Raw genomic sequence first — 17,365 nt, 5'->3', positions numbered from 1 at the left:
TATTTATCTTTGCCTACAAAAATATGTCTTAGTAGCGACTTTATTAATTTATTCTGTAAATTAATTCCAATAACGTAAATGTTTTATGCACGTTTTCATATAAAAAATAAAAGTTAGACTCACCGAAGCAATCACTCCTCCCACAATAGCAGCATTCCTCTTGTGCTTGTTTGCTGCCTTATATCTTGTATACAACTTCCTACCAACCCACACTGGAATGCCTAAAAAAATTTCGAATACCAATAAAGGTGAACCGTACAATTCCAATAATTATTAAAATGCATTGAATAAATATCGGTGAGAAATAAAAAACTTTGCATTTTTTATCGTTTCTGCTCACCTATTATCATAGCAGGGACGGTGATGCCTGCCACCAAAGCTATACCAACAGGAGCACCCACCAACGTTCCCAGTTGCCAGAGAATTTTCTTTTTTCTCGACCACGGCTTCTTACCCCAGAAGGTACAACCAGATGGACTGAAAACAAGAGCAATTCATCAAAATAAAATAAAAAAATGTGTGAAGATAGATCTAACAATATTTTGAAAATAATATTTAATTATTCTTTCTTTGATTTAGCAAAAAATTATACAGTCAAATTTTATCAAAAATCAGCAAGGAAAAACCAGTACGGTTAAATTGTGCTATTCCGAGAGCATGGTTTGATTGATATGTTGTTAGAATTAGGCAAAACCAATCACGATAAAGAACTAAAGAAATGTTACATGTATTGTATGTATTGTTAATGCTACCATGCAAAATGTTAGAAAACCATTCAATTCCAAACCACCACTTGAACCACCACCAAAAGTGTATACAGAAATTTTGATAAAAATGACAATATAGAATTTTCTGGAAATAAATGGAAAAAATTTAGAGTAATAACATCAAATCTTAGAAGATGAACTCCATGGTCCATACCCATCATCTTTTCTTTATGAGATAAATGATATCAAAGATAATTTTTTTTTTTGAAATTTTAGCCAAATTTGACAAAGATAAAGTTGTGATGGTACTAAATACACCGTTGTTGTTAGTTTTGACTATCTGCTAGAGGTCACTAGCTACAATCTCTAGTAGACTTCTTACAAGGTATGTTGAATATTATAAGATAAAATGTCATTTAACACAAAAAAGTACTGCTGTTAAAATCACAGAAAACATACCACTGTAAAAAAAATTTCAAAGTCAGCCAACTTATATTTAAGGCACCACATTTCAGTTTGAAAGCAGGGGCGTCCGCACATAGATTACCTAGTGCGTTTGTTATTCGATAGAGTGGACTGTATAAACATTTATGCTGATTTGAACAATTTTCTTTACTTCCTGAATATTGTACAACTAAACAAGTAGATTAACAGAATTTAAAAAAACATATCATTTTAATTTGATTTTTCAACAACTTTTTTTGTTTTTGTGTTGCTCTGCGACCGTCTCTATACAAACTTAGATTAGTGCTGGCAACTGAAATCGGTTTTTTGGATAGTTGGTTAACCGGTTTCGGATAATTCGGATTTTTATGAAATCCGAAAACTGGTGACTCGGTTATTCGATTCTTCAAATATCCGAAAACCGGTTATTTGGTTATCCGAATCTTCAAATATCCGATTATTCAAATAACCGATTATTCGATGATCTACTTCCTTTTTTTTTTTAGACATCGATTTCTCCGATTGCAATTGACCTTTTTTTTTAGACAATTTCTCCGAGCCTGTCTTTGTAAAGCACCGATTTTCAGATATCCGGTTTTGGCGATTCAAGTAACGGGTTATTCGAATAACCGGTTTTAGCAACTATTCGACTAACCGGTTTTTTCTGAAATCGGTTTTTACGGAACCCGGTTAACCGGTTTCACTTTTTTCCGGTTTTTGCCAGCACTAACTTAGATCATATAAAATGTATTAACATACAAAATACTTTGCCAGCGTTTATAATAAATAATTTTATAATATCGTGGAACGATTACCGGTTCCGTATTAAAAATATAAATGAGCTCTCGCAAATATCTGGAACATTACATATGTCTCCACAGTATATTCTTTAAGTGATGTCCGCAACGGAGAAAACATTTTTTTATACCAGGTGTTCAAAAAGTTTGGAACCCCACCCCCCTCTATCTCAGAAAATACTGCCCAAACAAAAAAATGATTAGGACAGAAGTTGCAGGGTTTTGAGTGAGCAATCCAGCAATCCAACGGTGACCTTGACCATGACCTTGAAGGTCATTTAGAGGGCAAGTTGAAAATTTTAAATTCAACCGTATATTTTTGATCCCGGAAATAGAAACAATGGAAATTTTTACGTTCGGATATGACCCTGACCTTCAAGGTCATTTAGATATCAAGTTTAAAATTTTAAATGGGACCGTATACTTTTTTGCCATTAAATGTTTTTCGTAAGAGCATTATTACTCAAGTTCTTTGCTTAAGTTTGATGTTACAGTTACCTTTAGGTCATGGTCAAAGACATGGTATAGGTCATTTTTTGATTTTAAGCTCACTCAATTTCCGCAATCAAGAATATCAGGTCATTTATTAAAAATCGACTTGACCGGTAAACGACCTTGAAGGTCCTGGTCAAGGTCACTGTCAAATTGCTCACTCAAAACCCTGCAACTTTTGTCCTAATCATTTGTTTGTTCGAGCAGTATTTTCTGAGATAGAGGGGAGTTGCAAGCTTTTTGAACACCCGGTTTAACGAAAACGATTGGTCGACATCTAATGACGTTATAGGAGCATATTTGAAGTAATCTCTAAAAATGAATCCATGGGAGCACAATTACTATCGATGTGTCTTAATCTGGAGAAATCTGGATTTTTTCTTAAAATATTGTCAAACTTGTCTCTGACGCAAACACTTTTCTCGTCACTTAAGGCATATAGCACTGTTTGTATGTCATCTACTATTACCAGTGATTCATCTAACGATAATGCAGTATTTTGTAAGTTCCTTCTTTTTAGCATACCGCAATTGGAATGTAATTGTTGTAAATTTTTTTCAACTGTGCTTCAACTCGACTGTCATGAAATTTTATTTAGCTCTTTCGAATAGCAGTGTATTCTTTGGCATCGAATTGTAAAATTACGGATTTTATTTTATGAAAATGTTTAAAATAATGAAATGATGCCTCGAACCATGTCCCCCATCATGTAAGAATGGGTTGCGGAGGTTATGAAATGCCAGGACACTGTTGGTGGAATTGACAAATACGTTTCAAGAATTTGAGAAACACTGCCTTGGTCTGTGCTATTAATTCATCTACATTTGGGTAATATCGACGAATTGTTCCTGTTACAAGATATAATGCGTGCAGAAACAGTTGTTTGTTAGTACTTAATTTCGACATACCTATGTATTTATTGTCGATTCCGGTTTTATTTACATTGTAATATACGTAAAAAAACATAAGCTCAAAAAAAATTGTCATGTCACTGGGAAAGATAGATACTCAAAAATTAACAGTAATATATTTAGCACCATCAAAAACTTACCCGTGCAGAATTAGAATGCAATACATTGTGTCTTTAAAAACACATATGACTAAAATTTGATTTCAAAATGTCTCAAAACAAAATTCATTTCCGGAACATTACGTAGAATGCTAACCATTTTTAGATTACAATGCAGACAACAGTGTGTAAGACAAGAAGAGCTAATTTTTAAGGTTTTTGGACCAAAAAATAGGTAAATATTTGCAGTGATATCACATTGTCTAGTCTTCTCAAGAGTACATCACCACTACAGTAGAGCGAGCAGTCCTTGTGGTTGTTAGTAACAAAGCAATATTTAACTATTTGAATTTATTTTGATTTGAGGATTTGAAATTTACATCATTTTTCCTCAAGGTTACGAGACTGGTTAAAAAACAGTCTACCTTCTTTGATAATAAATCCAAACGAAGAAAGAAATTATGAATTACCTCTCTGCTTTCAGTGATGAAGAGTTTTCAGGAAAATATAACAGTTAATAGTTTTAAAGGGCCCTTTTAGAGCGGATCTGAGGTAACAGACAGCAACATCACAGGCCGGCACATACATCTCGCAGACCGATATGCAAACGAATATATTCGAGAAGGTAGAATAGTATGTAGACAACAAATCGAGATTTCGGAACCTTGCACATCAGTAGAAGGTCTATTACATAGCACAGAAGTAGTATGAAACTTTAAATACGTTTTTCTCAAAACAACGTTTTCAGATAAGGTGGCCACTATATTTTAAAAACCAATCAACAGACTTAAATGAAATTTATACAATATATTCTAGACATTAAAAACTTGTGCCCGATCGAAGAACTTTTTTTAACCAGAACTTCAATTTTATTTTAAACATTTAACGAGCGATTTTTCCCACAAAATAGCCAGTAATAAATCAAATTATTTCTGATATAAACATCACCTACCTTAAGAAATGAAGATCATTGATTTCCTTCATGCACAGCCAGCAAAACTCGGCTCCGCAAACAGTGCACATCATATGGTTGCAGGAGCCATCGTCCATCTTAACGATCAGTACCTGGCACCGAGGGCACGGCTTTATGTCATCCCCTGAAACAAGAATCAACGTTTATTCGGGAAAAGGGAAAAATAAAACAGCTTAATTGCACTTTCGTTAAAAATTTGCCAAATTTTTTCCCCTTTCAGTAGGCACAAATGGAATTTATGGAGCACGTTTATCTGAAATTCAAAAATGGATAGGCCTGCAATTTTTTCTTCTATACCATGTTCTACTAACAAAAGAACCTACAGAGTTTTTGCCTTTTTTTTATTCAAGACATCCGAAAGACTAGAGAGGTCAGACAAAGATGTATATGAGATTGACGTTTTCCAACAAAAACTCTGAATCTATGAAAAGCTTTTTGTGTCAGTTTTCTATTTTTTTAATCAAGACCAAAAAGCATGCCTCAGTAAAAAAAATGTTGGAAGTTTTCCAGATATTCCCATATATCATCGAATTTTTTCCACTCTGCATAGTGAATTTCAATATTTTTCGACGGTTTTATATCCTTCAAAAATACACAAAAAATAGACCTCATGGGTTGAATCTCGAAAAAATTGATTAATGAAAACTGCAATTTGATAGATTGAGAAACAGGATGTTGTTAATTTTTTGCACAATTTCTGTGAAATTCAGTAACTTTTTTATTGGTAAAAAAAGGGACACTACACAGTGTGTTTCAATTTATAAGGTATTCAGGTTATTAACCACGCCACGCGCGCCATTATTCTATGGCTAGAAATTGGCCTCAATGATTTGGGATCGAGGGGGATTATCCCTCTTTATCCTGCCTCATCTCGTGTAGGCCTGGACAGCCTTCGTAAGTGGGCCCCATCCGTCGTCTACCCCGAATGCAAATGCGGCCGGTGTAGGCGATTTGTGGGACCTCCTTTTGTCCTGGCTGGGGGTTATTAACCAATAAGTAAAAAATAAATATATTTTTTTTAAATACAGGGTGTAATCAAAAACATTAACTTTTGTTTAGTAATTTTCTTTAAAAATCTCATTGTTTTTAAAGGTAATATACATATTTTTTTTTTATTTTTTTTTGCCACAGGAACATACCAATACCAATAACCAATACAATTGGACGATGTTGGCACTACCATCTAAATTTAAGAAGGCAACACTAAAACTGTATGAAAATTCTTAATTGCAATATTATTTTAAGAAATTCCAATGAAACATGATAAACAAAATGCTATTTATTAGAAATATTTAATGTAAAAACATTATTTTTTGAATTATTAATTATTATACAGGGTGTCTCATAATTAGTGTCCAATAATTTACCACTTGATTCTATTGCTAAAAATAAGAATATTTTCATATAAACATGGGTCGACAAATGCTTTCTAAGGGAGCTACGCCCTCTTAAATGGGGTCTCAAAAAATCAATTTTTTTTAAATATTTCCGAAATGGCTTGAAGGAAAATTATGAATTTTGACATAGTGAACGCTCATTAAAAGTCGAAATAGATCATAAAATTTTTCAAAAATTTTAGTCAAAGGCGTCTCAATCCGTTTTTGTTGGAAATGGAGCATTTTATTGAAAGAAATAAAGAGTACCTTTTTTGTATAGAAAATGAAGGTCTATCATATGTTGACCTCTGAATCTAAAAATTTCGACAAGCAAAAAATGGGACAAATTTTAGGCGACGACCCCCCCAATTTCATAATTTTCCTTCAACCCATTTCAGAAATATTTTTAAAAAATTAATTTTTTAAGGCCCCAATTATGGGGGCATAACTCCCTTAAGAAGCATTTCTTGACCAATGTTTATATGAAAAAACATTCTTATTTTTGGCAATAGAATCAAGTGGTAAATTATTGGATACTAATTATGAGACACAATGTATACTAAATGACAAGAAAAGAGTAAATTGTCTATGCAAAAGTGCAAATTACCCATTTTTTAAAACTAAAAAAAAAAATACATATGCAAAAAAAAATAAATTTAATTAAAATGAAAAAGATACAAGGAATTTTCACATACTTAAATTTGTTCATAGACTTCAAAAATGAACACATCGTTATAAGGGGCATTTTGAGCAATTTAGAATAAGGTGATTTTATTAGATTTCAGATAAAAAAATCTTCTATTCATTAAAAAATTGGCACAAAAAAATTGTAGTGTACTCATGATTTACAATTTTAACGAAGTTATGGTTTCCATATATGTGTATTCTTAGAATGTACTCAAGAATAAATATTTGCACTTCATTTGTTTTTCAATTATTATCGCATCACCCTCGTATGTTATTCGATTTATGAAACCTACTTAATGTGTCTCGTACCACAAAACAATTCATTGTGCTACAGAAACAAATGCTTTTATTGAAAATTACATTTTTAATGGTACTTACTATGCTGTGAATCCTGACTGTAAGTGATCGACGACGACCTGATGTTGGGCGACCTCTGCGCCCTGGCGGCGTCGCACGTCTGATTGGGGTGCCACTCGGCCTTGCAGTGGTAACAGAAGTAAGAATCACACCCTGGCCTCTCGCACTTCAACTTTGGACAACTGGCGCATTCACTGGCTATCACAGCAAAACAACAGTCGGGGGCCGGGCACCACCTGGTGTCCGGATCGACCGCCAACACTCTCCTCACCATGAAGTCTTCGTACTTCTCGAACAGGGCGGGGTTGTCCAAAACCGTACGAATCTCTGAAAAAAAGAACTTTCAATGTACCAAGTTCGTTTCTATAGAGACTGCACTACAAATTCAAATTTTTGTAAATACAAATCAATGTTTTGAAAATCAAATTCACTGTGATACTAAAACGTCATCATTACAAATAAATACACATACAGTCCATACAATATTTGTTGAGATATAATTCCAAGAAACGAATAAGCCAATAAAGTTCTGTTAACGGAACACTGTAACAATTTACTGTGGCATGCATTCAAATTTTCCGCCAATGTCTTTCTACCTTGAGTGTTGCGGTTAATTCCAAGACAGTGACGCAGGGGACGAGAAATATTCTTTCACTATTTATTCTAGTACACTTTTTTGATAAGAGATTACCAAAAGCCTGATTAAGTATGTCTCAACTTTTCAAATGTAGCCAATAAATATGGATTTTCTACTCCAAATTAAATGTTTTGTAAATCAAATTCAACATTTTGCAAATCAAATTCACTCGTCTGTAAATCAAATTCAACCTGTTTAGACTAAAACATGGATATTACAAATACACCTTCCACCATTTATTTCAGTAGGTTTTTTTGATACGGCTTATCAAAAGTCTGAATAACTATGTCTCAACTTTCCAAATGTAGACTAAAGGGTACAGATTTTGCCATCCAAATTAAACTCTTTGCAAATCAAGTTCACCTGCTTGTAAACCAAGTTCAACCTTTTGCAAATCGTTCCGATTTGCAAAAGGGTAAATTTTATTTGCAAAACGGTGAATTTGGTTTGCAAAAGTTGAGTATAGAATGAAAACCTGTTTCTTTATTAGCTGTGTTAGAAAATTTTAGATTACACATGAAGACTTTTGCTAAGCTGACTCCAAAAAATCTTTTGGAACAAAAGGTGGAAGATAATTGGTTCTTTCAAGTATACATCTTTGCAATATATTAAAATCCATCTATTAATCCCATCTGGATCAATTTGATTTCCAAAAGAAAATTTGATTTGCATAAGGTTGAATTTGATTGCAAACTGTAAATTTGATTTGCAAGAGATTGAATTTGGCGTGTACAAGCTATGTCAATATTAGATCCTTTACAAGAGCTCATATATACATCCAAAGCCTTTTGGTAGGTTATTTCGAGATTGTCTATTAGAACAAGGCTTTAATCCCAACAGGGTGAATTTGATTTGTAAAAGAATTGAATTTGAGATGAAAAACCTGTAGCTAGGTTGTTGATAATTTGATATATTTGTTTATTCTTTTATTCTGTAAGAGACAGGAAAGTTAGACCAATTTTAACGGAGTAACTGATTTTTTTTTGTAGCAATTAAATAGTCAGTAAAATTGAAATGTAGACAGTTGAATTTGATTTACAAGATTGAATTTGCTTTGCAAAAGAGTGAAATTGATTTTCCAAAGACTAATTTTGATGTGCAAATGGGTGAATGAAATTTATAAAAAAAAAGATTCGGAGTGCAAAACCTTACACAAAAAAATGGCAAAATTATATGGCACACCATTGTGCTCAAAATTATCACTTTAAATAAGAGAATTTTCCCATTTCATGATACATTTTAAGAAATGAACTATTAAAAATGATTGAAAATTTGTTAAAAATAGTAATAGCGTCATTTTAGCCTTCATCTGAATACTGTCCACAGATATTGGAGGCGTGCAAATATTTTCAGCAAACACAACGTGATGGAAATAACACTGTGATTAATTTATGACAATTTTAGCTAGACAAATACAAAATAAGTAAAAGTTGTACGTGACTTCAAGCATTTAAAGGTCAAATAACTACTTATAAATAGAAACTAACGTTTGCATTCTGCACTACACTATATTGCAACTGCAAGTGAAAAACATTACAGAGAAGTCAAATATTTAGTTGACGATTTAATGAAAGTAAATCGAATTTATACGATATTTTGTAATATACAAAATTTTTTATTATTATTATTACCACCATTCCCAGAAATGCCTTTAACACAATTAAAAATTGGTTTAAAAAATATAGGAAGATACACCATTGAAAAAACAAGTCATAACATCATCAAGTATATATTTAGAATTCTTAGGAAAGATTTTATCACCATACATTTGCTTACAAACATAAATTTGGGAATTTAAGCGGTTTATTTTTACGGATAATTAAGTGACTCTACACTAAAACCGTAAAAACCTACTTTACTGAATTAAATACCTATTTTATGATTACCTACAAATTTCTAGACTGAAGTATGATAAAAAAAACTTCAACATCGATTATACTCACCATTAGGGTGCATGGGTTCCAAGCATTCCGGGCAAGATATACACACTCGCGACTCTGTAATCTCCACACGTAAATATTGCTGGAAACAACATATGCACGCCCTATGGCCGCATCCTGCCAACTCGCAAAAGTCCTCTGGGGTCAGTTCGGCCAGGCACAAAGGACATTCCATCGAGGACGGTGCGGCTTCTCCACTCTACAATAAAACAAAATAATAATTCAGTTTCCAATGTTAAAGTTGTAGTATTTCTTTTAAGCTAGGGTTTTTATGCGCAATTTTCAGTGAATTTATAGCAGTCATTTAACGATGTTTATGATTACATTTCCTGAACTTTACATGCCTACAGAAAATCACATACGGTACTACAAACATAATCACACCCCACATAATGCTTTCTTGAAACTATTAACAAATGAATTAATCATAATTATTGTGTATTTTTACAAGATTCTCTATGAACCAGAAAAGGTACATTCCGATGTTTACATGGATACCGAAAAATTTATGAAATCCTGGTATTTCAACATTTTTATGGTTTAGATAAATTTTCTTGTTCTACGGACGACATGGACCTCGATAAAGTAAGCAAAGATCTTTGAAATAATTCGAATACAACCATGTGAAAAATTTTATGTCATATCATATAATAATAGCCGAAAATCGAACAAAAAATTTAGGAATTAGTTACATTATCAAAGCATAGTAATTGTATTTTTAATTTATATTATACCAGTAATTCACATACAAAATCATGACTTAGTGATTTGAATTTTAAACAATATGCTTCAAAATTTAGATGTTTAAAATTGCCCAAATTTACAGTAGCAATGAATAAATTGTTGTGATATTAATACACGGTGAGTATCGCCAAAATGCTACCATAGCATCGCAATCATATGCCAAGAATTTTCAATTACTGTTTCATTTCGCAGCTTGTAAGTGTTTTTATGTTGTAGAAAGGATTATCGAAAAATCGTGGTAGGCATGCTGGAAGACTTAAGTCACTTAAAATACTGCATGTCGAAGAAGTTGAAGCCCTAATGCCTAAAGATCATCCTAAAAGAGTACAAAAGCAACTTCTACTCTTATAATGGGATAAATAATTTCCAAAATAGGCATTTATGAGCTATGCAGTCACACATTAAACACATTTTCAACAGAAATTTTCTTTAAATATTTATTATATTATTATTAACTGTATGCTTCTTCGCCTTTTATGGTTCACAAAGTCTACATTTTCTGCAAATTAAAGTACTTTAACTGCTTAAGGATAATTTTATTGAACGAAGAAGCTTATTTTTTTTAAGTTTGGATATAGTATCTATTTAATAAATTTCTGTCACTTCTAAACAGCATGTAATATAAATAAAGTTAGTTTTTCATTTTTATTAATTATAGAAAAAAATGTTATTTGAAAATTGTTCTTTAATTTTTTTTTAAGTTCCAAATTCCACTTTAAAAAAACACTTTATAGAGTATTGTAAAAGTAATTAAAAGAACCAGAGTTCTTTTTCAAACAACATAAAATGAATGTGATAATTTATGTTATAAATGAAAAATATTCTATATACAAAGGTTTCAGAAAAAATAATACTTTTATGCATAAATTTTTTTCTCTGCAACAAAATTTTATCTCGAATTGGTAACCTACTGTGCAAAATAAAAATCTATACAGCAAACTTTCAACAAGATTCTCTGATAATTTTTTGATGTTTAGCATGAGGTTTCAATATGGCATTCGATAAGGACATGAATTATAATGCTGCCAGATTAGAAAAGCAAAATGAACCCAATACAACAATATATATTAATCCAACATACTGGCAGCAATAAAAATAAAATACAAAAATAGAACATATCATAAAGATATAGAATCACCACCGATAAAACAAGTTCTCGGAATTATTTAATTCACCTAATACACATCTGATTCTCCTATTTTAAAAAATATATATAAGCATTGACAATTATTTATGCTAATGCCATATCATAACTACAGCATTGAATAACAAGGAAAAGTCATTGCAAATCGAAATTTATTTTATTTCAGGATTCTATTAGAGAAAAAAAATGTTATCTGAGATAACTACTGTGTTTATAAATAATTTAGAAGTGATTAACACATGAAATGTTACTAAAAATATTCCTAGATTGTCTATATGAAATTGTTCAACAAAATATTACGTAATAATGATTTCTCAATCGATTTATCTTAAGAAACAAAATGTTTATATCATACGGATTTCAAGGCATAATGCATTTGGCAATTAAGATAATTCTGATCCCAAAATAAATAAAACGGGTAGTCATTTTATATGAAATTGTATAATAAATAATGTAATGTGAAGAAATTTAGTTTGAATCTTATCTAAAAGATGTTGATAAGTAAAACTCGATTCATATTACTTGTTTAAGAAATTCAGAAGGTTCTCAAAAATAAATGTTGTATTTGTCAAAAAGAAAAGTCGTATGAAAACTTACTGTGTGAAAGCGTGAAACTTCAGTCTCTCAAAAATAAACTATTACTCAATTAACCTTGCTAAGAATTTTCACTGGTCTCCCAACACCTTTCCACTGACTCTGACTGAAATATTCGACTTGTCAACATTTTTGTAAGATATGTTATCCAGTCCAAGGAACAGAATCACAACTTATGACTCACAAGACATGCATGTAATAATAAAGCGCATAATTAAGTAACATATTAGATAAAACTATCTGAAATTCCTGTTTCTGACAATCAATTGCCCCTTATCAAAAAAAAATGATTCTAACTTTAACTGTTTTCAAAGTATGCAACTATTTAAATTATTTAAAAAGTTGGAAAAGAGGATGAACAATCATGCGTATCGAAGCTTGCCACAGCAAACAGAGAGAAATAATTTTCCAATATGAAGGAAAGGAACTAATTGAAACTTATATAAAGCTATAGATATAAGAGAATGACTACCTGTGTTAAGTTGCCACCCGATCATAAAACAAGCAGGTAGTCTACAAAGGTCCACACTGAATTTTATTGAGATGACATTTTGTACAGAAAGGCAAGTACATCAGGTTATTTGCATACATATACATCCTGTATTACCGTTTTTGTATCTTTTCAACCACGACGTTTATTTTATATATGTACTGCGGTAAACTGCATTGAAGATTACAACGTCCTGTATATTTTTAGCAACCAATGATTATGCATTCAACCATCCTCAGATTCAACATGTGTTCTTGTTATACTTTCTTTTTGTCTAATTGTTCCAAATATGCTCAGTAAATTCATTTGCTGTATAATCCCCTGGACAATTGAATTTTATGATGTGGGGTACATGAACTTAAGTCGATGCAGATAGTCACTCTCTTAAATCTATGAATGTACTTTAACGGACAGGGTCCCTTACCTTTGTACTTGCTGTAAACACTGAAGTTCGACTAGTTGCCTGATGGATTTCCACAGGATGTTGTCGATCATGTTCTCTGGAAGAGCTACCAACTTTACTGTCTGGCACATCCTTAGCTGCAAGAAAAAACTAATATTACTTATAAATTAATGAATAAGGTGTACATACAAACAAAATTTAAAAAATGCCATTACTTAGTTGCACACAAGATAAAAACTGAATTAATAGTTAAATGCCAACATTCTTCTTACCTAAAACGTGCATAAAAAATAACATTTTGCAACTAAATTCTACAATATTCAATGAAAAATTGAATGAATTACTTCAGATTATCATTATTATTATTTTTTTGCCAAAGATAAATGTTCCTATCATTATTGTTATCATACTCGAACTGCAGCAAAGATTTGAATCGCGTTTCAGATACTAAATGATAAATGATATAATAAAAATATAGCGAATTACTCAAAATAAAATTCCCAGTTCTAGTGGTTCAAAGTGCAACTGTGGAGGTTTGAACGTGGTTTTGCAACAAAACGCGGATGTATTTGCTACATTAAAAATTCTAATGACAATGCCACCGTTAACTGTTTTATTTTGTTGCGGGAATTTTTACTTCAAACATAAGCTCGCGGTTGTTTCGATAAGTGAGAGAAACTCGGGAATTGCCGCATTCCCAAGGCTTTCCTTTTGTTTAAGTTAAGTGATAAGATAATGCTTAAAAAAACCATCATTGGCATCATAACCTTCAATTACTGTTAGTTATTAAAGGCCTTTGAATACTAAAGACAAGTGCATAGGATAAAAAAAATATTCCATTTACTAATGTGAAATTTTATTACACAATAAAAGCGCTAATCCATCAAGACTCTTCAAGAAATCAATTAAGAAACTAAAATTAAAAATAAAAAAACTGAATGTGATATTTCGCAAATAATTACCGGATGAACACGTTCAGTTTTTATTTTTTCCAACTCTGTTTTAATGAACAATGAATGAATGCGCCATAAAAAATAATGGATAAGATAAAACTGTAAAACGTCACAGTTGATAAAGACGACTGATGATGAGTCACTTCCCATCTATTAGAATTATCCATGATAATTGCAACTATAAAATGAATTTACAGTGTTTCTAGATTAAATATTTCAACAATTAGCTATAAAAATTATTGTTACGATGATTTTCTGTAATAATTTGTTTAAAGGAATTTAATTATTTATTACTCTGCTGCATTCTAGAAATAATTAATTTTAATTGTAGTAAATACATTACAGACATTTCTTTCTCTCTAATGTAAAAAAGAATAAATATTATTTTTTCAACATAAATTACAAATAAAAGTGCTGAAGAAACTTTTACTGTTTGGTTTTTTTTTTCTCCTATATTTGAAACGACGAATTCTTTAATATAGGTACGTTGTTTTCATATCAAAACTACAGCAGGACTCGAAATTGACTAGAAAACGGGGAAATGTAGAATAATTATAATAGCTAAGTTTTTAAATTGTTTTTCAAAATATATATTATAAGAACTCATAAATAAATAACTAATTAATTTTCCAAGAAATATAAAATGCAAGAATCCTCTCTTTATGCAACCAGTTTCAAATCAACCAAGGTTATTCGAAAAGTCAACAATATTACATTGTAAGAATTGCTTCACAGATATTATGAGAAAACACAAATATATACGTTCCAAGGGCATAATGTTTACTTCACTGGAAGTGGTTATTTTTTTTAGAATTTATTGTGTACGTTGAACATTTAATTGAAACATATATTTTTTCTTACGCATACAAAACGAAATGAGATCCTCGAAGCAAATAAAGAGCCATATTTTAGGATATTTTTTTTCAAGTTAACTTTTCAGATATTTTTAAAGTTTATGTAAAATAACAAATAGATCTGATTCAGAAAGTGGAAAAAATGGGTTAATAGTTACTTTGGTTAAATTTTTTAATTAATACAGGAGAGACGCAAAAAAATCATACTATTAGTTACTTAAACACTGATTTTTCAAGGAAGTTCCAAACTAATATATTTTGTCCTGCTTAAAAAATAAACGCATAACATATACATATCTACATAAACATCTGTTTAAAAAAACGGTTCCATCACTAATTCATTACAGTCACAGGTATAATTTTAAAACTTTTACTTCACTTTTATGTAAGTCCCTCATTCCTTTAGGTTATTGATTTCATTCATTATCCTATAAACGTTGTATTTCAAGGTTACAAAAAAATGTAAATATATTTATAAACATTTATCTATTATATGATATCGAGAATCCATTTACCTGTCTGGAGTATTTTTTCAGTTATATGACTATGGCAGAGGATCATTTCTGATTCAACTTTGTTTTATTATTAATACGCCTTATTTGTTTTTAATTTTTATAGCCAACGATGTTCTTCATCACTATCCATGCAATTTTCGGAAAACTAAACTATACGTAAAACAATTTTAAGTAGGTACATACTTTCTTGGTTCAAGTAGTTCGATTTTTCCGTAAACTCAAAAATGTGTGTAACTGATCAGAAATACGAATTAAACTGGACTCACATTTTATTTTAATTTACACTGAAAATAAAAACGTAATACTTCTATTCTATAAAAAAACTAAAAGCTGTATGCATTTCCATGTGTTAGTTTAAAAAAAAATAGATCATGCATGCAAATTAATGCATCTGATATGTTGCACTATACTATATAGAAAATCATGATAACGCTTTACCATGTTTACATATTTATGCAATAATTGTAGAAGACAATATTTTGTGCTAAATAATTTAACAATAAAAAAACTAAAACAACATTTTTAAATATTTTATAACATTAGAATATCAACAATTTAAAATTATGCATGCGCACGAGTATGTTCAATTAACTTGGTCTATTAAAATAACAATAAAAAATAATTAAAAGCTTCAATTACGTTTTCCATTAGATTTTACAACCCTTGACCTTATCACCGTCAGTGGCGTGAAGCTGACGTTGCATTATTTCCGCGTGTTGCTAGAATAAGAATTCTGGCAGTATTTCATTTTTTCCCCAAAGGTTAAATGTATTGGTAAAGATAGAGGAACTTGATTTTGATCTGTAAATATAGACTTTTATCTTTGGATGAGAATGAATGATTAATGTTAACAACAAAGTGTTATTCCGTTAATATAGGTCGAACATAATGTTTACATAAAAAAACGTACAAAAAAGCCATGATTTGAGTTTCACAGAATTGATCAATTTAATTGCGAAAAATCTTTTTTAAATGATACAATTTTATAACCCTCACATATGAAACTATGGCGACAATTTACATGAAAAGAACTATTTAAGTATGTGTAAAACTATATCTAATTGAATTTCTGTCAGTGTTTTTTTTCTAATTTTATTTTCAAACTGACCTGAAATAGTGCGGAAAAGGTGGTTACACGCGCTTGAAATCTACAATTACACGAACATTTCTGCATACATTGTCTTTATAATCGTGACTTGATATTAAAGTAAAAAAAAAGTGTAAAGTGAAACAGACAAAAAATTACTAGGCTCTGAAATTACCTGATACTAAATAATTCCATGGAAAAAAAACGAATAACTATTCCGACATACAAAATCAAGATTTCTCAAAATGTTGCATATACATTACTCAACAAAACTTGTTTGAAACTAAATTGTAAAGATTCAGTTCGACTTTCAAAAGATGTTACGGTTTTTTTTTTGAACTAAGAAAAAAGATCATTTACAAAATTCTTAATTTAGTTTCGAGAAACATTATTCTCTGACGAAATGAGGTATAACTGTTACTGATTGAAACGAAATTTGAAGTAAATTAAGACTAATATCAAATAATATATTCCTGGAAGGGCTAGTGTATTACAGAAATTGCTGTATAGGAAGGAATTGATTAGTAATATAATAAATGTATGACATGACCGTACGATTTCTATGATAAAATCTGCAATAATAATAATAAATAATAAAAATAACAGCAACAATAAAAATACATCTGCACTTTTTATTGTGTAGATAACAATTTTATGAACCTAAGCAATAATTTATAAAAGCAGCTCATATATAAAAAAATCAATATATTCTACAATATTCACACTAAACGAGTGAAAATATAGAATAGAAAATAATCCTGTGAATAGGTATATATTTACGCATACGATTTCAAGATATAATTAAAAAAAGTTAGAAGTACCTACTACAAACAGCACAAAATAATTGTCCAAATCAAAATAAGAGTTTTTTTAAATTTTGGAATTAAGTATTAAATTAACTACACTGTAAAAAAAATCGGTGTGTGTGAAAGCAATAACGGTACGGATTAAATTCATTGAGTGAAATTATTGAGTACATTTTCACTCAATATTGAGCATTTTGATAATTTTACTCATTTGTGATAATATTTGAACTATAACTGAGTACATTAACTCAAATATAGAACCCCTTAAATAAATTCTGCAGATAAACTCGTTTTTGATACCTGCACTTGCAGCTAAATCGGAGTACCTAAATGTTGTCATTATTGAGTGACCCCAC

General features: G+C 30.7%; 1 protein-coding gene across 7 annotated transcripts in view; it reads right to left on the bottom strand.

Moving 5' to 3' along the window:
- The window catches only part of LOC108914875 (E3 ubiquitin-protein ligase RNF19A), a 115,996-nt gene that overhangs the window by 33,648 nt on the left and 64,983 nt on the right, over positions 1-17,365 (bottom strand). For 6 of the 7 annotated variants that reach the window (XM_018720805.1, XM_018720820.1, XM_018720799.2 and 3 more), the window contains 6 exons: positions 12,816-12,931; positions 9,423-9,618; positions 6,864-7,169; positions 4,402-4,546; positions 341-477; positions 124-221 (listed from right to left, as the gene is read on the bottom strand). In XM_018720805.1, the coding sequence (XP_018576321.1) occupies positions 124-221; positions 341-477; positions 4,402-4,546; positions 6,864-7,169; positions 9,423-9,618; positions 12,816-12,931 (998 nt within the window). Of the gene's footprint in view, positions 1-123; positions 222-340; positions 478-4,401; positions 4,547-6,863; positions 7,170-9,422; positions 9,619-12,815; positions 12,932-13,066; positions 13,176-17,365 lie in introns of those variants that run through there. The other variant, XM_018720826.2, reaches the window with a different exon arrangement.

Source organism: Anoplophora glabripennis, unplaced genomic scaffold (genome assembly GCF_000390285.2).
Source record: "Anoplophora glabripennis isolate ALB-LARVAE unplaced genomic scaffold, Agla_2.0 scaffold19, whole genome shotgun sequence".
Lineage (NCBI taxonomy): Eukaryota > Metazoa > Arthropoda > Insecta > Coleoptera > Cerambycidae > Anoplophora > Anoplophora glabripennis.
The sequence above is the reverse complement of the archived record's forward strand: the minus strand, read 5'-3'. Positions and strand labels throughout refer to the sequence as shown.